The sequence below is a fragment of the Pipistrellus hanaki genome (assembly GCF_964339955.1).
Source record: "Pipistrellus hanaki genome assembly, chromosome: 9".
NCBI lineage: Eukaryota > Metazoa > Chordata > Mammalia > Chiroptera > Vespertilionidae > Pipistrellus > Pipistrellus hanaki.
Genome location: NC_140511.1, coordinates 28,196,670 through 28,223,445, shown reverse-complemented (window position 1 = coordinate 28,223,445; position 26,776 = coordinate 28,196,670). Strand labels below are relative to the sequence as shown.

At 41.1% G+C, this 26,776-nt stretch overlaps 1 protein-coding gene across 6 annotated transcripts in view; it reads left to right on the top strand.

Annotated features, from left to right (window-relative positions):
• Positions 1-26,776, top strand: part of FAT3 (FAT atypical cadherin 3) — a 644,128-nt gene that overhangs the window by 136,182 nt on the left and 481,170 nt on the right. For all 6 annotated transcript variants that reach the window (XM_084895365.1, XM_084895366.1, XM_084895364.1 and 3 more), the window contains one exon: positions 1,819-5,127. In XM_084895365.1, the coding sequence (XP_084751491.1) occupies positions 1,836-5,127 (3,292 nt within the window). In that variant the 5' untranslated portion in view covers positions 1,819-1,835. The remainder of the gene's footprint in view (positions 1-1,818; positions 5,128-26,776) is intronic.

Sequence of the window (26,776 nt, the reverse complement as noted above, 5' to 3'; positions counted from 1 at the left end):
ATAGAGAAGGTGGGTGGGTTTTAATCTTTCCCATCAATGATACATGTTTCCTAGATTACTGGAATTAAATTATGATTTAAATGCTTTTAGGGGGCTTTAATTATTTCATTCTCCTTGCAAATAATTTAGAGAGGAAGATGGTGTGATGGGGAAAAGCATGGCTTTTGCAATAAGAAAGACCAGGGTTTGAGATTCAGCTTTACGACTTACCACGGGAAGACGGAGGCCTCTGATGTTTGGGACAGTAGTCCAGCCAAATAGTTTAACTTCTCTTTCCGTTTCCTAACATAGTTTGGTAATAGCTTAGGGTTGTTATAAGGATTAATGTAACAAAGTGGAAAAATGCCTGACACAATGCCCCACTCACAATGTGCAAAACCTTTAATTCCCCATGTCTGATTTTCCCCACATTCCCCATTGAGAAGAAAGGCCATGTGAGTTCCTGCAGTGTTTGCCCTAGTGGAGGAGCCATAAACTGGGGGATTCTAAAGATCTAAGCCATGAGACCGTAAATAGAATTAGCTGTTTCTTGTTAAATAGCCCCTTCTCCCCACATTCTGTTTTAAATGTTTGACAGATTAAAAAAAAAATAGGACAATATTTTTATCTTTTAATCTGCATATTCATAGAACTGTAGTGACTATGGCAATTAAATAGACTGATAAAATGATTGGATATCATTCTTTAAATTACTCTTAAGAAAATAAATTTCTTATAATCCTTTAGTTTTTTGCGTTTTTGTTTCTCCCCTGCCCCCCACAAAATCTTACTGTTCTTGTTCTGAGTAGCACAGTCCACTCACGGATATCTCTTAGGTGGTACAGCTTCTTGGGGGTGGTTCTGTCTGCTTTTTATGAGATGTTTTGTTCATTCTCATTGTGGTGGATTATGCATAAATCTCCATCAATTTAAAAGTCGGCACAACGAAAGATGATAATATCTTGGATGCATTTCTTTAAAAGATAATAGTTATGAAGTAATTATGTAACCATTAATGAGTAACATCAATTGAAGAAATGTTAAAAATGAACGTAAATCACACTACACAGATAATCCTTTCTAAATATAAAAATATAGCTGTACATTAGATGTTTAAATAATAATAGAATTATACCTCACAAACTGTTCTATGATCTTGTTATTTTTTCTTAGCATTAGATCTTATTACATCTGAAAACACATGTCTTTTTAATTAAAAATTATTTTTCCTGGCTGCATAATATTTCACTTTATGAATATGCCAAAAATTATTTGATTATCTTTTGATAAGCAATTAGTATCTTTTCAATTTTTTGTATTTTAAACTGAGCTATAAATAAATGAATACTTGTATAATTAATTTCATAGGATAAAATGAAAGGTAAATTATTTGCCATATTCAAAGGTAAATGCAATTTTTAATTCTTCCAGTATATATGTTTCTCAATTGACCTTCAGAATGCAAGAAACCTTTCACAAAGGAATTATTCCATCAGTAGTGTATAAGTGGTATTTAAAAAAAAAATGAAACAAGTTGATATTAAATCCTAGTGATTTTGAATTCCTTGTCATTGTGTAGGAGAAGGGTTTCTACTTTTTAAATTGTATTTATGTTTTAGTAAAAAGAGTTTTTAAATGAAATGTATTGGGGTGCCATTGGTTAATAGGATGCTATCAGTTTCAAGTGTACATTTCTATGATATGTTCATTACATATGGTAAAAAGGTTTTATAATAAAAGTATTAATAGCACTGTTTCATAACCGTTGTTTCCTAGGTCTTCTCCCACTTTCCTCTAAGTTAACGTATTTTGTTTTTCTCTCTCTTTTACCATCTCCAGGATGGAAGTATGATGTGATGGATAGAACTATGGGATACTGTGTGGGTACACGGCCTCCTCCTTCTTGCCTCATCCTCCTGCTTCTCAAGCTCTTGGCCACTGCCTGCCAGGGGCTGCCGGGGACCGGGCCCCTGGGCTTCCACTTCACACATTCCGTTTACAATGCTACGGTGTATGAGAACTCGGCGGCCAGGACCTACATCAACAGTCAGAGTAGGATGGGCATCACCTTAATTGACCTGTCCTGGGATATCAAATACAGAATCGTCTCTGGAGACGAGGAAGGCTTTTTCAAAGCCGAGGAGGTCATCATTGCCGATTTCTGTTTTCTCAGAATAAGAACTAAAGGCGGGAATTCTGCCATACTGAACAGGGAGATTCAGGACAATTATTTATTGATCATCAAAGGCTCTGTCCGAGGGGAGGATTTGGAAGCATGGACCAAAGTGAATATCCAGGTTTTAGATATGAACGATCTCAGGCCTCTGTTTTCACCCACCACCTACTCTGTTACAATAGCGGAAAGCACACCTCTGAGGACTAGCGTGGCCCAGGTGACAGCCACAGACGCCGATATCGGTTCCAACGGGGAATTCTACTACTACTTCAAAAGCAAAGTTGACCTCTTTTCAGTTCACCCCACGAGTGGTGTCATCTCTTTGAGCGGACGGTTAAATTACGACGAGAAGAACAGGTACGATCTGGAGATCTTGGCTGTGGACCGGGGGATGAAACTCTACGGGAACAACGGAGTGAGCAGCACTGCCAAGCTCTATGTTCACATTGAACGGATCAACGAGCACGCCCCAACGCTCCACGTCGTCACCCACGTTCCTTTTTCGCTGGACAGAGAGCCAACCTACGCGGTGGTGACGGTCGATGACCCGGATGAGGGGGCCAATGGAGAGATCGAGTCTGTTTCCATTGTGGCCGGGGACCCTTTCGATCAGTTCTTCCTGGCCAAGGAAGGAAAGTGGATCCACGAGTATAAGATCAAGGAGAGAAAACCGGTCGACTGGGAGAGCCTTCCCTACGGCTGCAACCTCACGCTTCAAGCAAAAGACAAGGGTTCGCCTCAGAAATTCTCTGCCGTAAAGACAGTCCACATTGCCAACCCCAGAAGGGACACGGTCCCCATTAGGTTTGAAAAAGAAATGTACGACGTGAGCATCAGTGAGTTCTCCCCTCCCGGTGTGGTGGTTGCTATAGTCAAGCTAAGTCCCGAACCGCTGGATGTGGAATACAAATTGTCTCCCGGGGAGGATGCACAGTACTTCAAAATTAATCCTCGGTCAGGCCTGATTGTCACAGCGCAGCCGCTGAACACCGTTAGGAAGGAGGTGTATAAACTGGTGGTGACCAACAGGGAGGGGGATTTAAAAGCACCAGTCACCATCAGCATAGAAGACGCCAACGACCACACCCCAGAGTTCCAGCAGCCGCTGTACGATGCTTTTGTGAACGAAAGCGTTCCCGTGGGAACGAGCGTTCTGATGGTGTCCGCTTCCGACAAGGATAAAGGAGAAAACGGGTACATCACCTACAGCATTGCCAGCCTGAATATGTTGCCCTTTGCCATTAACCAGTTTACGGGGGTGATCAGCACCACGGAAGAGCTGGATTTTGAGTCCTCTCCAGAAACGTACAGGTTCATCGTCAGAGCCTCTGACTGGGGTTCCCCCTACCGCCATGAGAGTGAGGTGAACGTGACCATTCAGATAGGAAACGTCAATGACAACACCCCTCTCTTTGAGAAGGTGGCTTGCCAGGGAGTTCTTTCCTATGATTTCCCAGTGGGGGGTCACATCACGGCCGTCTCGGCCATTGATATTGATGAACTTGAACTGGTGAAGTACAAGATCATCTCTGGGAATGAACTTGGTTTCTTTTATTTAAACCCCGACTCTGGTGTTTTACAGCTGAAAAAGTCACTGATGAATTCCGGCCTGAAAAACGGTCAGTTTGCCCTCAGGATTACAGCGACCGATGGGGAGAACTTTGCGGACCCCATGTCCGTGAACATCTCAGTCCTGCACGGGAAGGTGTCTTCAAAGAGCTTCAGCTGCAGAGAAACGCGCGTGGCTCAAAAGCTGGCAGAGAAACTACTCCTTAAGGCAAAAGCAAACGGGAAACTGAATCTGGAGGATGGATTTTTTGATTTTTATTCCGTTAATAGGCAAGGGCCACATTTTGACAAGTCCTTTCCCTCCGATGTGGCTGTGAAGGAGAACCTGCCCGTTGGTGCTAACATCTTGAAGATTAAAGCCTACGATGCCGACTCTGGCTTCAATGGAAAGGTGCTATTTACAATCTCGGATGGCAATATAGATAGTTGCTTTAATATTGACATGGAGACCGGGCAACTGAAAGTCCTTATGCCCATGGATCGAGAGCACACAGACCTCTATCTCCTCAACATCACCATCTATGACTTGGGAAACCCACAGAAATCTTCGTGGAGGTTGCTGACCATCAATGTGGAGGATGCTAATGACAACAGCCCCATTTTCCTTCAAGACAGTTACATGGTTAACATCCTCGAAAGTTCCAGTATCGGCACTGAGATTATACAGGTGGAAGCCAGAGACAAAGACCTGGGCTCTAACGGTGAAGTGACTTACTCAGTCTTGACAGACTCACAGCAGTTTGCCATCAACAGCTCCACCGGCATCGTTTATGTAGCCGATCAGTTAGACCGGGAATCCAAAGCGAACTACTCACTAAAAATAGAGGCCAGAGACAAGGCGGAGAGTGGCCAGCAGCTCTTTTCCGTTGTCACGCTGAAGGTGTTTTTGGATGATGTCAACGACTGCTCCCCAGCCTTCATCCCCAGCAGCTACAGTGTGAAGGTTCTGGAAGATCTCCCCGTGGGCACCGTCATCGCGTGGCTGGAGACCCACGATCCAGATCTTGGACTGGGGGGTCAAGTGCGCTATTCTTTGGTCAATGACTACAACGGGAGGTTTGAGATCGATAAAGCAAGTGGCGCCATCCGCTTGAGCAAAGAGCTGGATTACGAAAAGCAGCAGTTCTACAATCTCACGGTCCGGGCCAAGGACAAAGGGCGGCCTGTGTCTCTGTCGTCGGTTTCCTTTGTGGAGGTGGAGGTGGTGGATGTCAATGAAAACCTCCACACCCCCTATTTCCCAGACTTCGCCGTGGTTGGATCTGTAAAAGAAAACTCACGTGTTGGAACGAGTGTGCTGCAGGTGGCTGCCCGAGACGAGGACTCTGGGAGGGACGGGGAGATCCAGTACTCCATCCGGGATGGCAGTGGTCTGGGAAGGTTCAGCATAGACGATGAAAGCGGTAAGTTTAATGTTTTTGTGTCAGAAGTGAAGTTTTGCCTCTCACAAATGGTCGACAATGGAAAAGCAAATGGACATTCTGGCACGCTAAAAGAGAATGACAACTGAGGTTGTATTTGGTGTGGAGGTGACCCAGAAAAAGCTTTTTCTTAGGATATGTTGGTTTATAAGACCTGCTTATGCAGTAACTGTTATTACTTTCAGTAGAGATGTCCTTGTTTTTTTGTTGTTAGGTAGCACTGTTTCTAGATTATCTTTTGATAAGCATAATTAATTTTCACCCTTGTTGATTGCACTTTTGACTTTCACTAAATTAAGGGCCTTGACAAAGTTAATTACATTTGAAGTGGCTTTACATTAGAAGCCTGAAGTAGATTTTCAAATGGACCTTGTGTACTGATCTTTCCCTTTACCATAGTGCTTTGCTGAAGTGATATCATTAGTTTGGTCTTCGTGTTTCATGGGCACATCTGGCCCCTTGAGCAACAGCATTTGCACCGTGTATGCTCCATTTACATATGAAGACATGCTTTTACAGATGTTTTCATGGTAGACTAGAGCAGGCATGTTGTGGATTTTATTTAATAAACAAATTTATTTTAATATTTTATTTTTAAGAATTAATTTATTATATTTTAAAATATGGGGCAAATTTTACCCAATATTATTATTGTCCCCTACCTATGTACTTACCCTCCGTCATACATACAGATATGTATATATTTTTTCTAATTTTTGTTATTCTTATTATGTGTCCTTTAAATGTACATGTGCCTGGGCAGGTACATATATGTATATGTTCCTTGATTAGCACTGTACATTTTTCTAGTCTACTTTGGATTGCAGACATTGCAAGAAAGGAGCTGTGTCTTCTTTACTGTTGTGTAAGTGGTAATATTAGCACATTACAGTCTTCGGGACACATGTTTCTGTATTAAATCATTTTCAACAATACTCACAGGGCGCTTTGTTCCCAGTAATGATGATGATAATTAAAACAGGGAGTGGAAGGCCCATATAGGGATTCTAACTGTACATCAATCACAGCAGAAAAAGGATTTGATGCATTCTATGAAATATTGGATAGGAGTTACAACATGTGTACCCTCACACATTTAAACCGTAATTTTTGTATATACATGGGCTCTGATTATGGGCGTGTTAAATGATAAAATTTGTCCTAACAGCCATAATAAAGGAAAAGGTAAATGTCAAGAAAATTGGGTTCTGATTCAGCCACCTACTCTTATTTTATTGTCTATAACTTGCTTTATGATTTGGAATATATTTTCACCTTTGACATTCAAAATGAGCCAGGCTGGGAAGTAATCTTTACTGAGTGTCTACTCTGAGCTAATACTTTATTACTACTAATAATGATGATTTCTTTGAGTACTTACAGTGGGCAGTAAAAGGTTTGAAGGGCTTTAGATTCGTGTCTTATTTATTTCTCCCAATAGCCCCATGAGTAGAACTAATAATGAATTCCTGAACTGACATTCAGAGAAGGTGGATAACTGGAGACAAGTTTCAAACTTAGCTCTGCGTGCTGCGGTATAGTATGCTGTCTGCCCTCTAAAGCCACAATATGGACTTCCTTGCATGTTCCCACATATGTTTGAATTTGGTATTGATCTGAAATCTGTAAGACAATAAAGTGTTAAACAGATTTTAAAGTCCTTAAACCCTGGGCTCATTGGCTGCTGACACTGGTCAATACTTACCTTGCTGTCTTCCTTAGAGTCCCGTGGTTTGGGTGGCTTTCCTGTTAGAGAAGCTTAGCATTGGGATTCAGGTGGATGTGAGCAGGTAGGTCAGCACGAAGGCATTGAACTGAATCATTAGATGACGACATGAAGCCGCGTTGAGCTGTTTTATTAGGACATTTCATCTTGATGGAGCCCGATACGGGGAAGAGCAGGAACCATTTGGTGAAAGTGGCCTGGATGTCCCCCGTTTGTACCATGTTATTTTGTTCTCATCTTGGGTGTTATTTCAGAAAAACATGTGTATCGTTTCCTCTGATGATATAGTCCATAATTCTTGGCTTCAGGAGTTCCATGTCCTTTGCCTCTGTTGAGAAAACAACTCACTGCTCTGCGTTTGTTCTGTAAGATTCTAAAGTACAATAAAACACACTTTTCCACAGATGATAGCAATGCCCTGTACATTTTGACATTGCTGCATGACTTAAAAGCTCGTTCTTGGAAACATTCACTCCTTTGGGTTAAAGAGAAGCTACGGGAGTCATGTCTGGTCACATGTCCACAGGAGGACACAGATGGATCCTTCCTAATCCATTGCTTTTTGGGGGGCATTCATTAAAAATGTTTCTGATTTATAGTTCTAGAGGATTTTTAATATTTAAAACTATAGTGGCATTGTCCTTCTCCACTTTTCATTTTGATTCCTTCCCTTAGAAAGTAAAACTATGTGCTGCTCTATATGATAGGGAAAAAAAAAAAGTTTGGGCTTGATGTTAAAGGTTTTAATGAAGGTTAGAATTTCCTTATAAAAATATTCTTAATCATCTTACTTCTTCCCCTCTCACCTCTTACAGATCTTAATAACTGAGCCTAAGATGTTGATGAGGAATGATTGCCTGGACTTGTGTTAGGGAGATGCTAGGGCTAAGAAGCTTGGCAACTGTACACCCAGCAAGAGAAGTCATCACCATGGTGCTGGTGGGTTTGCACTACTGTTGAAGGATCCATCAGCTCTTGGTTCCCCAGTGTTAAAAGTCATGGCTTGCGCTGCTGGCAGAGGGAACAGCTATTTAGCCCTGCAGCTGTTACCGAGACAGAAGTTCAGACTCTGTTGTCTCCATTTGACCCTTGGGCATAGAATGGCCTAAACTTGTTTGGATTTTTGTCTTTCAAGAACCTTTCAGTCCGCTGCCAAAGTTTACTTAATAGCTCACATTGTCTGGCGGTTCTCAAATTTAGGAGTGCGCATGAATCAGCTACAGAGTTTGTTAACAATGCAGATTCCCAGGGCCAAGTCCCAAAGATTCCGATTCAGTAGGTCTGGGCTAGGCGCCCAGGATTCTTCATTCAAGCACTCCAAGCATTCCCTCTGCATGTGGTTCGGAAACACTACCCTAAATTTACTTGGCCTCTTCAGAGAGTGTCTACCAGATTACGTCTTTTCCATAGAGTCCTTTTCCTTATTCCCTTGAAAGGCAGGGAATTGCGTTCATATTTTAGGTAAATTTCTTTGTTAGTCGAGTGTTACAATCCAGACACATCTTTTGTTATTTATTAGCAATGATAGTTTTCTGACTGCCTTCCCAATGGATCAGAAATCTATTTCTGTGCCTCAGTAATTGCATGCTCCTGTTTTGTGAAACTGCATGTGCTGGGATTAGTTGATTCGTTTAGTAATTTCTGGTATTCAGTGAACAAAACCATACCTTTGCAATTCTTTCCCACTCACAGGCATTTAATAAATGTGTAATAATATTCACAATAAATGGATTAACTGTGGGGCCCAACCAGGATGGATTTGATCACAATTTAAATTACTAGTCTGGAAGACTCAATGTAATCATTGTTTCCTTCACTAAGAATGCATTCTTATTCTTTGACACAACAGGAATCCATATTGTGTAATGTTTAGGTTTTAGATGGCTTAGAAAGCACACATTGTCTATTTTAAACTGTTACTTTCTATTCGGTTCTTTTGCAAGCTGTAAACTTAAGCAATGATTTCACCATTTTATTTACTTGAGATTAAAGAAATGCTTAACTGAGATAAATAATTTCTACTTCAGGACGTTAATCATTTATAATTGGGAAGATATTTATGCCATTCATTATTGCTAATTATATATATTTTTTCATTTATCAAGTATCTATTGTATTTCATGCACTATGCTAGGTGCTTTATGAACACTGTGCATAATTGTCATAATATTATAGTTCAGCATGGTCAGGTTTAATGATACTTGTCCACCTGGAAGTTATCGGAGCTGGGATTGGAACTCCAGAGAAATGGGCGCCAAATGTCATTTTAGTCACTCTCTGTCCACTCCAGCATGCTGTAATAACCTTTGTAAACATGTATTGGTCACATTTTTCTATATCATGATGGCTGCATAACAGACAGTCACAAAATTTCAGTGGCTTATCAAAACAGACTTTTTCCTTGATCCTGAGACTGGGGAACAGTCGAAGCAGCATTATTGCAGGCTGTGAATTGAGTGTGTGTTCCGCATGTCTTCCCATTGCAAGGATGCAGGCCGAAGGTGTGCCCAACTATCTGGGTTGTGATGTTTTTACAGGGGCGGTCAGAGGTGCGATAGGGCTTCTGAAACCTGCAGTGCCTCTTAGAGCCTCTGCTCGGAACAGGCTCACATCCTGTTAGCCAGAGCCAGTCCTGGGGGTAAGCTCAGTGTTGAGGTGGGGCAGGGAAGAATATTTCTACAGAGAGAGGGAGGAAGAGGGATGAATACTCATTAAATAATAATATAGCCTGACAGACCCTGCGACAACTCTCACTGTGGTCTTTATGACCTAAAATTAATTGGGTGCTGCCTAGGTGTGAGGCCCTGGGCCAAGCACTAGAGACACATGCAGGTGTAATGCCTGGGCCTTGCAGAGCAGGAAGTTTCCCAGTCTGTCTGAGAGGTCAGAATGCAGCTGCAGGTGATGATGCTGGTGGCCATGGCAGCAGTGGTTCACAGTGACAAGTTCTGTGCAAATGCCTCATACAGATGGTCTCATTCCATTATCCCATAAGATAGGGATGGTTGTGTTCTTGTTTTTACACATCTGGTACTTTAAAAGGAAAAACATGCACTCATGTTGACCTTCCTTTATATTGAGGTTCTAGCCAGCATTTCCCCAGCTTATGTGAGCCGAGAATGCTTCCTTTATTGCCAGTGTTTTGATAGAATCAGCAGAGGCTTAGGACTAATGTGCACTTTGGTTCAAATAGACACCTGTAGTAAGTTTCTCACAGTCATTAAGCACTGTAACACTCAGGACTCCTTTTGGGTACAGACTATTTCAACCATAACGGTGACTGTATGGTTGTGTGTAGTACCTGCTCTGGCTTTCTCCCATTTGCCATCCCAGATTCACTCTCCACCCTCCTTTCTGCTTCGTGTCCAGGAGCCTGGGCTCCTCGGCCTGCGGGCTGCTTGGCTCCCTGAGGTCTGTTGGTTCTGCCGGCGGGAACATGGAGAGGAGGAAAGAGAGTTCCTTCAGGTTGTTTCTCCCTTTGACTCATCCCGCACTGGTTACTGTGGACTGGCTTCGCCCTTCTACTGATGAGTAGAAAGAGCTCCCAACTGTTATCAACCCTTGGAGCACAGCATCTGTTTTTTAATTATGATTACTTTTTTCTACACCCTGCCCACACCTTTGTAAACAGTCTATTTGTTCAGTGCTTCTCAATTACCCAGTCTGAGTGTATACCATCTGTTTTCTGACAGGACCCTGACTGATAAAATATGTTTCTTATGTAAATATCCTAAAACAAATTTTAAGTTTAAAATCATTTCTAAAGCTGATGTAGTCTAGCAGTTCCTGCTAATTCCAATCTCTATGATGCTATTCTCTGTGTTAGCACATTCCGCTGGAGACCTGGAGAAACCAAGGAAGAAGACTTATTTAGTACTTTCACTTCACAAAGAAAGAAGGTGGGCCAGAGCAGAGGGCTTTGCCTCTCCATCTAGTTCCCCATCTTTTCTGCTTTGAAAAGAAAATGCTTTGCTGCAGATTCTCATCCTCCAGGCACAGGAAAAGGTGGAGCAGCTGGATGGATGGTGTGGTGTCAGGATCTCTCTCAGACTCCCAAATATTGAGATGCAGTACTTTGATCTGCTATGGAGAGAAGATTCATGTCAACTGGTGGCCAGGGAGAAATTCAGACACAAAACTGAGCAGCTTTTATTTAGTTACGTCAACTGAAGCACTGGTTTCTGGGTGCCAGCGCTGAGTCTGATTCTCGGTCTGTAGTCATCAGCTAGTTAAGAGTGAGTGCATGGCTGAAACCGGTTTGGCTCAGTGGATAGAGCCTGCGGACTGAAAGGTCCCAGGTTCAATTCCAGTCAAAGGTACGAACCTTGGTTTTGGGCACATCCCCAGTAAGGGGTGTGCAGGAAGCAGCTGATTGATGTTTCTAACTCTCTATCCCTCTCCCTTCCTCTCTGTAAAAAATTAATAATATATATATATATATATATTTTAAAAGAATGAGTGAATGAAAAACAAGGAAGGGAAAATGTGAATTAGAGATATGATGAGCTTTTGATCATAGCAGGAACCACTAGTCCCAGCCCAAGCATTTAAAAGTGTTGGGTACTTCCCATAGTAACATGATCTTGCATAATGCAATAATAACAAGCCTCCTTTTTCTTCCATTCAGAGGCACTGGAAGTCATGTCTTGTCTTTCGGTGATTGTTCACCTTTCCAGCTTTTCCTCCAATTTGCTTAGTAACGTCTCCTGGACAAGGACAGCAGGTGTTATTTGGTGGCCTTGGTGCAATTCATGACGGTCCCAGAGTAAATGCATTCCCCATCCTCATTCTTTGTTTGAGATGATATTTTTACTTCCACCCATCGAAGTCAAAAGAGATTCAATGAAGTTTGCCCCACCCTTACCCTTAAAATTTGCCCGTAGGACCAGAGCAAGCAAAGGAGAGAAATGGAGTTATGGTCAACTGACAGGAGCAACATTTCTTGGATCTGGATTTTTAACCTAAGGTCTAGACTTTTTGAACATAATTATTTGAGAGAAAAATAGTGTGTCCCATTGGAGCCTTGAACAGTCCACAACATTCAGACGGACTTAGTGGTTGTCATGTAAGCCAAGTGGGATAAAGGATTCGAAGCTTCTGGAAAGTAATGAACAGCATGTTTTTATTACTCTTTTCAGCAGGTGCCTTCTTCTTGACCTTTCCTTAACTGTTGGCTGAAGGCAATTTAGGTTTTAATAGAGGACTGTTGGTTCAAATCTGTAATTATGCCTGCATCATGTAGCAAGTTTGAGCTGCTATTGTCCCTGTGTTACTAGTAAGTGATAAAAATAATGGCCACCATAAAGACGAAATTCAAATAGGGTGGCAAATCAACAATCTGGAAACTCCGTGGTCTTTCCTCTGAAACTGGACTTCCTTTTATTAATGTAATGGAAATTGTTAATGGCTTACCTGGCCCTTCACACCACGGTTGTTATTTCTTCAGTGCCAAGCGAAACTCTATTGTTTTTCTTTCTTCAGTGAGCAAGAATGAAATTCAGGGGTCTAATAAGCAGAGGGTACAAAATCTACCAACTGATTACCTCACATATCAGTGGTTCTTTAGAAGGTGTGGGATAAATGTGTTGACTCTGGATAGCTTGTGTCTCATCCCAGTCTTGTGAAAGTAATTTTTGCAAGTGTTTTGAAGGTACTTTTATTTGTCATCACATTTGGAAGAATTATAGAGCTCAATAAATATTTCTGTGATGCCACTGCATTCACAATGTCTCATTGAAAAGAAAATGAAATGAAAATTAAAATGGGCTGTCGTCTGTATTTTTAGCTTGCCATTTTTTTTTATAAAAGTACATCTTATCAACAGACACAATCCACACAGAGTGGTGTATAGCATTCAATTCAATTTATATTAAATTCTGGGCACTGGTCTATGAATTATTGAATATAATAGGGCACTCCCGATTTTCCCATTGGACATTGGAGGATTTAGTGGCTTCTCTAAGGCCAGTCTTTGTGATTAAACTCACAGGTTTTCATTTGCATAACGTAGGTAATATTCTACTTGCTTTTAGAAAGCAGTATGCTAGTGAGAATAATAGTCAGTTAGAAAACCATTGAATATGAAATGTCTTGGGTCAAAAAGTGAATTAAAATTGAAGGAATTAAGCTAAAAATCTGAGGTATACACACACACACACACACACACACACACACACAAGATATTATGGTAAAAACATAAAGGCATTGTGCTTTACCCCAAAATATATAAAATAGAGCCTCTATCATTTTTATAGGTTTTTCTCCACCTGATTCTATTAAAGTTTTCTTCCCTCATTCCCTCCCTCCTTTCTATTCTTTCTGAATAGCAATGGGAAAAAATATTCTTGGGTGAGGATTAACCAAAACACACAGAAAAAAAATAAATTTAAAAATAGAAAGTACAGAAAGGTTATTTTGTTTTCCTGCAGTGCTATTGATTGAAATTTGTGTTCTACTATTGGTAGTTTAGAAATGTTTTTCTCTCTCCTTGACACTTGTTATTGGTAATGTAACTTAATTTTCCACATTGGTGTCATTTAAAAAAGAAACTCTATCCAATATCTTATATAAGCTATAACAAATATATCCCTGTTAATACTGCTACAGGGCTGCGCAGGAAAAAGTATTAGAGAGTTATGTCAGGCATTTCATCAACAAATTCTCTTAAATTCTTATTTAGGAGAATCTAATCAACAAAAGAAACAAAATTATCGCGCATTTATTATTTGTATGCTGAATTCCAATAGAGAACTTTCATTTGGACTCTGTGGGCAAGAACCAAATTTTCCTCAGACCAGCTTCTGGCTCTGTACTTTCTGAGCCTACTCTCTCCTCCCCCACCACTGCAACTCCAGAGCTGGTCACCACAGGAGGCGATCCTATGGTGACACAAGCACTAGTCCTTCTTTTCCATGCTAAAGTGGTATGTGTCTCAGGGTCGTATAGTAGGAGTATTTTTGAAATCCATTTCTACGTTGGGATGACTAACAACAATTTGACTGTTCATGGAATTGATGGTGAACCACATAAACATATGCCACTGACTTCAAACTAAATGTATCCTCAACTCAATTCTCCCTTGAACAGATGGCCCAAATGCCTGCAGCCACTCTACCTGACGATGCAAAATGCCATCAGAGCGAAAAAGGAAATAAAGTTTAAGTTGCTGTTGTTAAAATATACTACTTTTGCAAAAATATTTAACTATGAGATCTACTGCCAGGGTCCTCCATAGGGATTGGAAACTTAAACGTTGAGACTTCCTGTTAAATCTGCATCTGCCTAGCAACGTCAGTACATGAACGCTTTTCCAAAGAAGTAAGTCTTCAAGATCATCACAGGAGAGTGACTGAGCTGGGCCAGGCCACAAAGACAGGTCCTGATTTGAAAATCTGTGACACCTAGACCAGACTTAAGGTTCTGTCATGTATTATTAAACCAGCAGACAAACCTGTGCAAAGGACTTAAATGCAAGGTTACGTGTGAGTGGATCTGGCCCACAGGTGTCTCCAAGGAGATGTCCTGGAAATTCTGTTGCCACCTCCACTGGAAGTGTGAGAAAATCTGTAAGTTCAAGAAATACAGTCATGAGCGCTGTCCTTTCAGAGCAGATGGCTGGTGAGAGAAAGACATTGTTTAGTGGGCCCGTTCTTTTCTATGACACCTATTTGGCACTTCACTAGCAAGAATACACCTGGATCAGGAAGCAAATACAAAGGGCCTTTGAGAGGTGTCTTAATGACCGTCACAGACTTCTTTCCCTTAGACTCCTCATCTGTATCCTAAAACATGACTCGGGATTTTTCCCATAAATCACACGGGTTTCACAGGAACATAATTTCCATATCACTATCAAATTTTATTATAGATAATCTAATTTATCACTATTATAATGTACATATCAGTAGCACATCTCACAATGAGTAATTTTAATATCCTTGGGATGCTGGCATTGGTAGGATGTCTCTGATTTCATTGACTCTACCTTTGTTAAAACCCTGTGGTTACTAAAAATAAACATTGGCTTTCGGTCAGCTTCCATATGGAATTATACAGTTGGGATATCATATCATACTTGAACCAGGTTGAGACCCTGAGATCCTGAATGAAGTGTGGTGATGGAGGGTAAGTTAGTCTTAAGTATGTGGATGCCCTGACCTTGTACATGATATTGCCCCTCTTTCCTCAAACCTGGCTGGAGTTACAGATTTCTCATACCATGAGGATATTTCTACAGGAATATTTACTATGTGGTTAAATGAGCCTTAAAATGGAAAGAGTAGTTAAATGATGGATACCAATTTCATAAAGCCTTGTTCTAGTTGCTAAAAGTGCAGATGTAGTCCTTTTTTGTTCTGTCTGTTAGTTTTATCCTAGAAGGCAAATACTCAGAATCATACTAGGTGAGAGTTCCCTTTATGGTCCCCGAATTTCTGTGTTTCAATCAAGGGTGTTGATACTAAGTCAGAATTCTATATTCCACAGTCACAGAGCATGATTAAAAAATGTGTAGTAATAAGTTAATTGAGAATTTGATAATTTGGTAGGATGAGCTCAAGAACCAGGATGTAAGCAAAACTGCTTTGGGAAGTCTTCTTAATAGCCTGTGAAAAGAATTTTAGAAATCTCAAAACAGAGATATGTCTATAGGTAGACATACTAACATCAGTTGGCAATAACTGTTAACTAGACGGCAAGATAGGCAAGATACATAAATAGCTAATCCCCATTGCATGATTATTATGTGTGAGGCATTAAAAAGTATTAACTCATTTGCTTTTCACAAGGATTCTATGAGGTAGGTACTTATTATCCACATCTCACTGGTGAGGAAACAAAATCTTGCTTTTACATGGCTGGTTTCAAGGTTTCACAGCTTGTGGTAGACCTGCCATTTGAATGAATCAGTCCAGCACCAGAGTCTGAGCTCTAGTCACTATTCTTCAGACAGTCTCTGGATACATAGCCCTAAGTATCTCCTTAAGGCCAGAACCCATAGGGAGCCCATCACTCATCACCACACAGTGTAGCAGCTGATCATTGTGTTTTATTAAGGCTGCACATTCCAGCAGAGCAAGAGTGAGAGGGAAAAGGAAGCCAGCTTGGAAAGAAGGGAGACCGAACATAATGTGGAGTGTTATCAAATTGCTTATAGCTTCAACATCTTTCTCTGCCACTGTCTCCGCAGAGGCTGAATTAGGCCGAGATTTGAAAAGGAGGGCAGACAATCTTCCTCTTAACGCTTTCCCATTTTTGACCTTGTATGGGTGAGATCTGCCACTCAGGTCATTAACATCCTAGCTCTTCCGGATGGATTGTGGTGCTGTGCCTGGGCAACTTGTATGGAAACCAGGAACTTGTGGTTAATGTCCAGTCTGGCCATTGTTCATTCATTACACTGACTCCCATCAGCACCTCAACCTCCCACAACCCCACTCCCAGCTGGCCAGGCCCAGATCTGCTCCCCCCCACCCCCCCACCCCCCGCCACCACCACCACCAGCAGGCAGGGGGCAGGGCCAGTGCTAAAGAAGAGCGAGCCCAGCTTCTGGTTGAGCAGCACCCCCCCCCCCCACCTTTGGCAGGGTGGCATGGTGGTAGGGATCCGGCCTAAGCTGGCAGGCAGACATCCCTTAAGGGGTCCCTAAGGTGGTAGGGATCTGGCCTAAGCTGCCAGGCAGGCGGACTGCGAGAGGATGCCGGCCAGGTTGAGGGGACCCCAGCCCCCAGTCCAGGAACTTTGTATACCAGGCCTCTAGCGGTTATTATAAAATATTAGGGAGCTAGGAAAAACACGATGCCTCCCCTGTGGCTCCTGGCAGTGCCTGTTGTACAAAGTGATGTCCCTGGTACTCCAGCTTCCCTGGGTGTACGCTGGAGTGTTGACAATTCTCTGCTGAGATTGACTGCCTAGACCATATACTTTAGCTAGGGGTAGAAAGGCCCTGCCTTCTTTTGTTCTGATCAAACCCATGCAGTTTCTTCAGCTTGTAAGGTCTGATTTCCTGCTCTTTGGCTGATTAAATTATCTGCTTTGTCTAGTACCAGTTCTGGTTTCAGGCAGACAGAGTTGCAGTGGGAAAGCAACCCATGTGGGGAACAGGAATGTGCAGTTGGCTCTCAGGCAAATAATTAATCATTCTGGGGCCTCCAGTGCTCACTTAACATGCAGCGCTCCCTACCCAGGTTTGTGTAGATGGCTTGCCGCTCTCACGATTACTCTCTCTTGCAGGGGAATATTTCCTAGTAGGTGCATGGGATTATTGATGAAGATGTTGGAAACAGCAAACCTGCTGTGTTTTGACTTCTCACCAGAAGTTGAATAAAGATCAGATGTCCTCTGTCCCTCTAACATGGATCCTAGAATGTCTCACTTTAGATAATGAGTGTGTTTTTCTTCCCCTGGGTGTTTGTTGTTATTGCTTTTTGTCTTTTAGTGTTTTTGAGTTGCTCTGATTTGGTAAATCTTGAACAGACACGTGAACCTTAAATAATTGTACTGAGAAATACAGGAAATATTGAGCAAGAGGCTATAAGTAAGCAAATATATCCTAAGAGCTCACAGGTGGAAATTGCTTTTTATTTAATGAGTCATTTTTATTGGAGGGTAATGATCATGTCCAGGCAATAAGTACATTGTCAATTCCCTTCAGTAGATATTAAGAAGATGACATTCAATTGGATGTAGCTTCAAAGCTCCAGAATATTGAGGGAGACATTTCAAACTGTGCATCCTGTACGTATATGAATATGAAGAAATGAGTGAAACCCAGCCAGAGCTCATGTGTAGGAACAGATGTTTATGACCATCATCTGTACATCATTGCATATAGCAAAATGGGCAATATATAACAGTATATTGGTAAAACGTTTGATAATATTGCTGCATTTGTCATTTTTGTTAATCCTCACCCGTGGGTATTTTTTTCCATTGAGTGGAAAAGAGGGAGGGTGAGGGAGGGAAAGAAATAGAGAGAGAGAGTCAGTCATTGTGTAAATGATTAGTTGTCTCCTGAATGCACCCCAGGGGCTATGGGATCAAACCTGCAACCCAAGTACATGCCCTTGACAAGGAATTGAACCTGTGACCCCATCAGTGCTTGGGCTGACACTCTCACCAGTGAGCAACACTGGACAGGGCTGCATTTGTCATTTTATTGTTATAGGTAATCTGTGAGAGATCTACCCTCTTTCAACTCTACAAGTAAGAAAAATGAGACACAGAAAGTTTGGTGACTTGTCCAAATACTTCATCTTTCCAACATATCATTGTCTCTTCTTGTGTTTATGAATGTGTAATTTTTTTATTTTTTATTTTTTTTATTATATATTTTATTGATTTTGTACAGAGAGGAAGGGAGAGAGATGGAGAGTTAGAAACATCGATGAGAGAGAGTCATCAATCAGCTGCCTCTTGCACACCCCCCACTGGGGATATGCCCGCAACCAAGGTACATGCCCTTGACCGGAATCGAACCCGGGACCCTTTAGTCCCCAAGCCAACGCTCTATCCATTGAGCCAAACCGGTCTCGGCTGAATGTGTAATTTTTAAGGTTAACAATTTGAACACTCTATCTTCAAAGATTGATTACATTTTTCTTCCAGGAACACTCAACGAGGGACAGGAGTTATTGCTAATGGTTGAACTTAAATGTTTAGACAGAATACTTTTAAAACATTCAACAGTGCTGCATATATGTCCCTAGGAAATGAACTAAAAAACTATTGTCCAGTTACTTTAAATCACATTAAAGAACATATAGGTGTTCTATAATCTGTCTGTATTAAGATTCTGTTCAGCTGCCCAGAGAGCAAGTGATAAAACTTTTCTAGCTGATTGTCACATTGTCAGAGAATCTGTCTGGCTCTCTCCACCTAGTGCTGTGAGGTCAGATGGTTTGGTTGAAATGGCTGAGCATGCCCAAGGTTCGGATGTACAGGCCTCGCTGAATTCACAGCCAGTGGCCATTCTTCATCTGATTTCTGCGTCAGTTGGGTATTTGTCTTACTACCTCTGTTTGATGATAAGTTCCTTGAAGGCAGGATTTAGTTCTAACACAGCATTGTGTCCTCTCTCTTGGCAGGTCAGAGCTCTGCCTATGATCGCTGCTCAGTAGGTAATTTTGCAAAGAAAGGAAGAGAAGGAAGGGCTGGCTGTGCATAGTATATAGCCAACAGCAGCCCTGTGTCTCTGTCACATTCCTTTTCCAAGGTTGGATTAGATGGATGATTTTGCCCATCATCTTCACCTCTGGACATGCTAGGGATTTGTTCTAGTACCTTCTTTGCTCTTTTGTGGTTCAAAGCTTTGAATAATGTATGTGTAGACCAAGAACACTGAGACGTGGATGATCTACGAAGAGCTTAACTATAAATATCGGAGTATGTGGCTTATTTTTTCACCAGCCATTTAAGGTAGTGACAAAAGTAATGTTAATAACTTAACACTGAAAAAAAATTTGACTTTTCAATAATTTCCAGTCTATTTTATTGACCCCAGTAGGGTTTTTAGCTTATATTTATGGCTTCTTTCTCCCTGCCCTGACAGAGCCAAGAAAGTGTCTACAAACCTAACCATCACTTTCTCACAAATGCAGTCATCTCAGATTCCCAAAGCTTTCTTGTCACCTGGCTTGTTCTAATCTTATAATGTGTTTAATGCTCACTCGGTCAATTCTTGGATTGACACTTCATATTTCTTTTATCTGGAGGGCTTTATCGTCAACATAATTCTTTTATTGCCTTCTCTCCTCTCCATCTTTCACTAAGAGCCCATAAACCTATTATTGGGAACTTAGCTAACCATGTCCCTCCGTACCAGCACCTCCCTTGGGCAGCTGCTGCCTCTCATACCCAGGTTAGAATTTTGGATTCATTTTAGGCAGCAATTATGTAAGACATTCTATATCATTTCTACTGTGCCAAAGACCTCGGATTTCACCACTCTCTTAAAGAATTTTTTAATATCTCATTCTCAAGACCCTCAATTTCTATTTTATATTCATGGTCCTTTTTTGGTATTTTTTAAAAAAGTACTTTAGTGTTTTTCCAAGTTAGGTCTTTGGCCTTATCACCCTCCCTCCCATCCATATGCTTTCTGCAGGTAACGCTTTTCTTTAAAAAGACTCTAGCTTCTCCTTTATTCCATCTTAAGTAGGAAACAGTCTTTCTCCTTAGAGAGTATAGTTTTGAGCTTGCTCCACAACCAATTTTGTATTAGATACTAACTGAGTTATTGTATATGCAGCATAGAGCACCATGTCTGGATTCCTTATGTCTATATTTTAGCCTTTCTCATTCCAAAAGGAGTGTAATGGGCATTACTTGTGCTCAGTAGCACCTGCCCCTATACAGTCAGACATGCAAATTTGAAACATAAAAAGCATTCCGTTATCTGCCTTTACCAAGCCATGACTACATTTTTTGCTTCTGGCAGGTAACATTCACTACTTTTGATAGAGTCAGTCTGGTTGATGGACCAGAAAAACAGTCCCCGTGAACAGAAAGTCATCACTTGTGTACATACTAGGTTGTTACAGGGCTGTTTGGTGGTAACTCAGACGCAGGCAAGTTATTCTGACTTTGCCTCTTCCAAAATTGCTTTGCTGGACTATTGATGAGAATAAAACCTGAAATTTAGGACTGGGACAGTTCATTTTCTGACAACTGGGAGGCTGTTGTGAACAAATCAAAAAAGAAAAAAAAAAGGTTTGTAGGTCAGCCCTTGGCTTGGACTTCCTTATCTGTTCATTTTCAGAACCAGAACCATCACAGATGCGACTGAAAACATGCTAAGTATTAGAAAAACAAAACAAAACAAAACAAAAAAAAACCTCAAACTTTTCTAATGACCATCATCTGTACATATTAACCTTTATTTAAATATAATAACTTTTGTATTTTATGCTTGTCATTCTTTTGAAATTACTAAAATGGCCAGAAGAGGGTCTTTGGAGTAGAAGTATATGGACTTCTTAGTTCTAACCATATATGGAAGGAAGAAGATCAATGAGGAATCAGAACAGTTCCTGGAAGACTGATATCCCAGAATGAGGGTGTGGGGTTAGGTGAGGTTAGAGGGCAGCTTAACTGCTGGTGAGATCATTAACTGGAATGACCTTTGGAGGCAGTAACCATGAGGGACAAGATGGACAGTGCCCTTTTGTGATGATGTTTTTGTGTTGGGATGGTATCTTGCATCAGATTCTTTTGTGTGTGTGTTTGGGGAAGAGGGGGAAGATGTATATTAAAGGAAGCTAGGAACAAAATGTTGAGGGAGGTTCTGTTGTGAAGATAATTATTGTTAAATTTAATAACAGGGATTATGTGTGGGAAAGGTCTATTTTGAAAATTACTGAGGATGCACCTGTTAGTCACAAAGAGTGTCTCTTATCTTCACAATTCCCATGTGTGGTTAATCTTTGATACTGTGTCTCTTGCTCATACCCAGAATGGACAGTTTGGACCTGGTATGTAAATATTCAACTAGCTCTGTGTGCCTCATGGTTTGTGGTCCTTAATGCACCCTCCATCCTCTTCCAGCCAGACGTGGCTCTCTGGTTGGTTGTTCAACTGTAGTTTACAAAGCAGTTTCTTCTTCTCTTTTAAAAATATATTTTTATTGATTTCAGAAAGGAAGGGATATCAGTAGTGAGAGAGAATCATTGATTGGCTGCCTCCTACACTCCTCACACTGGGGATCGAGTCCGCAACCCAGGCATGTGCCCTGACAGGGAATGGAACTATGATGTCCCGGTTCATAGATTCATGCTCAACTGGTGAACCATACCAGCTGGGCTGTTTCTTCTTTTTTGAAAATCCCAAAATAAACAATGTTGACCGTGGTCCCTCATGTGAGGTGTTGCACACAAGACCTTCTCAGCCACCCTAAGAGGTATAATTATCCACACTTCAGGGATAAGAGTACACAGATAGCATAATTGAGCTCTTCAGAGAGCTGAGGCAAAACCCAGATCCATTCATGCTTAGACCAGCTCTTTTTGACAGGTAACCTATTGGTGATACTTTGAATTTTTGCTGAGCAGCTACAATTCTTTTACAGGCTGAGAAATGTGTGAGATCACATTTCCATGGTGGAGGCTAGAATATAGACTCCTACTCAATGCCCTTAGAATCCCGTTGTCCTCTCTGTCTGTCAGCTGTTGATGCCATGTTGTCCTTAGGGAAACCATGGACTTTTCCTGTTTTTGTTTTATTGAGATGAAGGACCCATACTATAAAAGTAACCATTTTCAGAGTTCAACTTAGTGGCCATTAGGGCATTCACAGTATTGTACAACTATCACCTCTATCTGGTTCTGCACATTCTAGCCATCTCCCTTCCTCCCGAGCTCCTGGCCACCACCAATATGTTTTCTGACTCTTATTGTGTGTGTGTGTGTGTGTGTGTGTGTGTGTGTGTGTGTGTGTGTTTATATATAAGCATAGACGATAGCCATATGGGATGCAACATGATTCAATTACCCCGATGTTAAAGGAGACGATGGGATCTTAGGGACTGGCATTTCTTTTATGTTATCATAAATCCAGGAGGTAAGTTTCAAGAATAAAGCCACATCTTGCTTTATCTACCCTTTAGTAATAAAAGAAAGATGTTAATTCTTTAAAGCATCTTTGATCTGACTCTCAAGAAGTAAACTCATATATTTTTGTTCAGAAAGATAGGCAACTAGCTGAAAAGTCATTAATTGATTATTTTCCCCCCATTTTAAAATTGTATTTATTTTTATTTCTATTTTTTTTTTACCAGCAAATTCCAGTAACAGTCTGGGAAATTTATGGATTAATCTCTCTTTTAAGTACCCCATTCCATTTTTTCTCCTTAAAGGGAAATGTTTTTGAAACATTGAACATGCGTTATGAGAAGATGATTGTACAAGGAGTTTAAAAGAGAATGAGGGAAACATGAGATGCTGTCTTTCCCTCCATTTGTGTTCATTCAGCAGGATTTTTGCTTCATGAGGCTTTGTTGCATCTTCATTGCAATATTAGTTAATTTCAGTGGGCCAGATCTCATAAAATGGCAGAGTATCAAGGAGAAAATTGAACTTTTGGGCTCAAATCAATTGCATATTACAGTAGGAGACAGCAGGCTTACGTTAAGGGGCGAGACCTAGGTTTTCCTTTGATTTCAGATTTTAATATCGACTTCCAGAATTTACTAGTAAAAAGACGTGACTTCACATGTATTTTTAATTTGCTCAAGTTTTAAAGTTGCATGAGTCTTAAAGTGGCCTTTAAAAGTGGATTTCAGAGTTGTTATTTAAAATATAAAAATAACAAGCATGGGGATAAGTTGGAGTGTCCTTTTCAGGAACAAGCAATATTTACATTGTCCTTTGTTCAATATTTTCTCCCATTTTCCTTTGGCAAATCTGGTTGTTATTAAAGTGACAAAGCTAATGGAATTACCTGCTGAGGTGCTTACTCCTAGGAAAGCACCTGGAACAAAACCTTTCATTTACTGAGGGGAGAGCATGAGGGTCCTGCCTCACAAGAAGGACCCCCTAAGGATTGAACTGGAACATTTCTCCTTTCTACCTGAGTGTAATTTGGATTTAATTCTTTTTTTTTTTTTGCATATATTTTATTGATTTTTTTTTTTTACAGAGAGGAAGGGAGAGGGATAGAGAGCTAGAAACGTCGACGAGAAGGAAACATCGACCAGCTGCCTCTTGTACCCCCCCTACCCCCCCCCCCCCCCCACTGGGGATGTGCCTGCAATCAAGCTACATGCCCTTGACTGGAATCGAACCTGGGACCCTTCAGTCCACAAGCCGACACTCTACCCACTGAGCAACTGGTTAGGGCTTGAATTTAATTTTCATGCCACCACTTAGATGCCTATCAGCCTCCAGCTTGAAATCATTTTAAAATATACTCCTTGTTTTTTTTTGTTTGTTTGTTTGCTTGTGTGTGTGTGTGTGTGTGTTTTAATTAAAAAACAAACAAAAACCAAACTTTCTAGAGATTCTTTTCCCCTTCCAGTTTTGCTAATCTTGAAGTAGCAAGCATTTGAAGGGCTTTTTCATGTATGCTTCAGAAAGGATGTTCGCAGTCACATGAAATTAACAGGTCAGGATCTACTGTTTCAGGGGACAGCAGCTGTCAGGAGTCAGCAGATCTGGTGTGAGCCAGGCATCTGCATTTTAAACCATATGACTTATTTTTCTTTCTTTATTTTAAACATAGTTTATTGAGTTTTAGAGAAAAGAGAAACATTTATGTGAGAGCACAAGAGTGCAAGTTGATCTTCTGCCTCCTGCACGCCCCCCCACCAGGGAATGAGCCCAGGCGTGTGCCCTGACCAGGAATTGAACCAGCAACCTTTTGATGCCTAGAAGGATTCCCAACCAACTGACTCACACAGACTGGGGCCAGATGACTAACCTTAAATCGTCTGCTATAAATCAGATGATTCTTGTATAGGTGATATGCAGATATACTTTGAGAAACACCTTCCTAGTCTGTGGAAATCATTTGGGGACTTGTTTTGCCATCCAGTATATTTGTTGTCCAGTCTGGATTTAAGTTATGTGAAAATTTGGTTGTCCAGACCCTAATCCCAGTGATTAGGGAAAATGTTGTCAGACAGAAGACTGAATTCAGAGCCCTGAGGCAAGCCATTGGAGACTTCTCTCCTGGTTGGCACTGCCTTGTGTGTTTTGAAATTCAATCCCCCTTAAACCCCTTTCCCTGGCTTGTCATTCTGGGCCCACATTTTCCCTGTCTTGCCCTTTGGGATCTCAGGAGAGATTTTATCAAATGCCTTGCTGACATCCAGCTATGCTAGATGTGCAGAAATTCCCTGATCCACCAGTTTAGCAAACACATTTAAAATAAATAAATAAATAAAAAGGAAAGAAGAAAAGAGAAGGGAAAGTTAAATACAAACAAAGGAAGGCAAAAGTGGGATTCATTTGGCATGCTCTTCACTTTCCTGCTGATCCAAAGATATAAATTTGAATCAACAAATTTCTTTGTTTTTTTTTTCATCTGGAACGTGCAGAGTGTAAGATATATTTCCCAGGAGTCACTCTGTCCTAACAAAGAAATCCACATGCATTTCACAGAAAGCCTTCCCCTCTCCACAGTAGTGTGTGCAGACTCAAATCTTCAATACCAACTTCCCTCATTGTGTGATGGCAAGGGGGCGGGGGCGGAGGAGGGGGGGGCAGGCATCTATTAACCCTGGAGCAATGATTTTTGGGAAAGGTTCAGAGATGGGCATTTTCCTGTAAAAACCTCCAAAGGCTTTATACTGATCATCCCCCACTTTCTCATCTGCATGTCCCTACTCCCATTATTGCTAAGTGGCCTTGATACCTTCATCTGTTCCTTTTGTGTATCAGAGAAGAAAAAGGTATAGGATTGCTGCCTGAAACCGAAAGGGGAATTCCTGCAGCACATTTGAATGACAAAACTCTATTTCTAAGAGGGCGCATTTCCAGAAAAAGGAAAGTAGTAGGAATTTGCATGCCTCATAATTCTGACACTGCAATGACAGGAGGGAAATTTGATTCACCCCTTATTTAAGCTAATTCCTCCCCCAGTGTCCCCACACCATTGTGAAAACCTGAAGCAGACTGAATTGAAGCTGACACAAAAACTGGGTCCCAGGCCCCCGGGAGATCACACATTGCTGTCAGGCCACGAAAATTGGTGGTTCAAAAGTGCTGCCCTCCTGATGAACAGAATCTAACAGTGGGGAAAGCATATTAATGATATTCAAAAGGAATTTAAATTCGTCTAATCAGTGCAGTGGGGAAGAAACCAGGAGCAGTTTACAGATGTGTCAATGTGGAAAAATTAGTATTGGCTTTTTTTTTTTTTTTTTTTTTCCTGGAAGGAAGGGTGTTATTCTTCCCTAGCTAATTAAAACAGGCTTATCTGTAAATTTAGTTATTCATAAAACTTGCTTCCACAGAGCCTTTTTTTTTCTTTCCCTAATAGGAAGGGAAGGCTGGGTTTCTGTAAATGTGGGTCAGCCATGTGATTGAGTGACCCAGATTTCCACAGACACCCAGAAGACAGAGCAGAGAAAGGATCCCCGGGCTCCAGGCTGAACAGCACTGTGTGGGGGCACCCAGCGCTTTGAACTTCAAGGTTCTCACTTGGAAATCCCTCATGGGTAGTTTTCCCCCCAAGAAAACAGCACCAACCACCAAGTCTTCCCATTTATTCTTGATCACATCTCTTTCTGAATTCGCGAAGAGATCTTTTAAGCATTTAAATTACAGTAGCATTTTCATTGACTTTGACCGTGGCTGGTTGACTGACAGCGCAGGAAGCGGACTGGTGTCCCAGAGTGTCCATCAGTGGAGAGTCTGGCAGTGAACTCCCACTGACTTTGGACAGCTCATCTCATTAGCATCTTATTATCTCTCTGCTCCTTTTCTCTCTAATGTAGCAGTTTTGTCACTGCACAGTCAGCTCTTTTTTCCCCCTGTTATAAATTATGTTCAAGATTACATGGCTCAATGTAGAAAAACTAAGAACACATGGATAAGCAAAAGAAGAAAGGAAATTTAGGAGATGATAAAAGATAACTCACTCATTCTCACAGATTCTTATTTTTGAAACAATCAGTAAAACTTGGTCTTGTTTAGTGGATACAATGGGGGAAGCTCTGAAACTAGCTACCTGGATTGATATTCAAGCTCTGCCACTGCTCATATGTGGGGTTTTGGGGAAATAATTAATCTCTTGCTATCCGGTTTCTTCTTTGATAAAAGAAGGATGCCTACCTCAAGAAAATGACTTAATACACTTAAAAGGCTTTGGACATAGTGAGTGTTCAATACATGTTTATTGGAAAAGACATTGAATGCTTAGCTGGGATGTTTCCCATGTGGTATGAAGCTGTTTGTATGTCTGGTGTCTAGT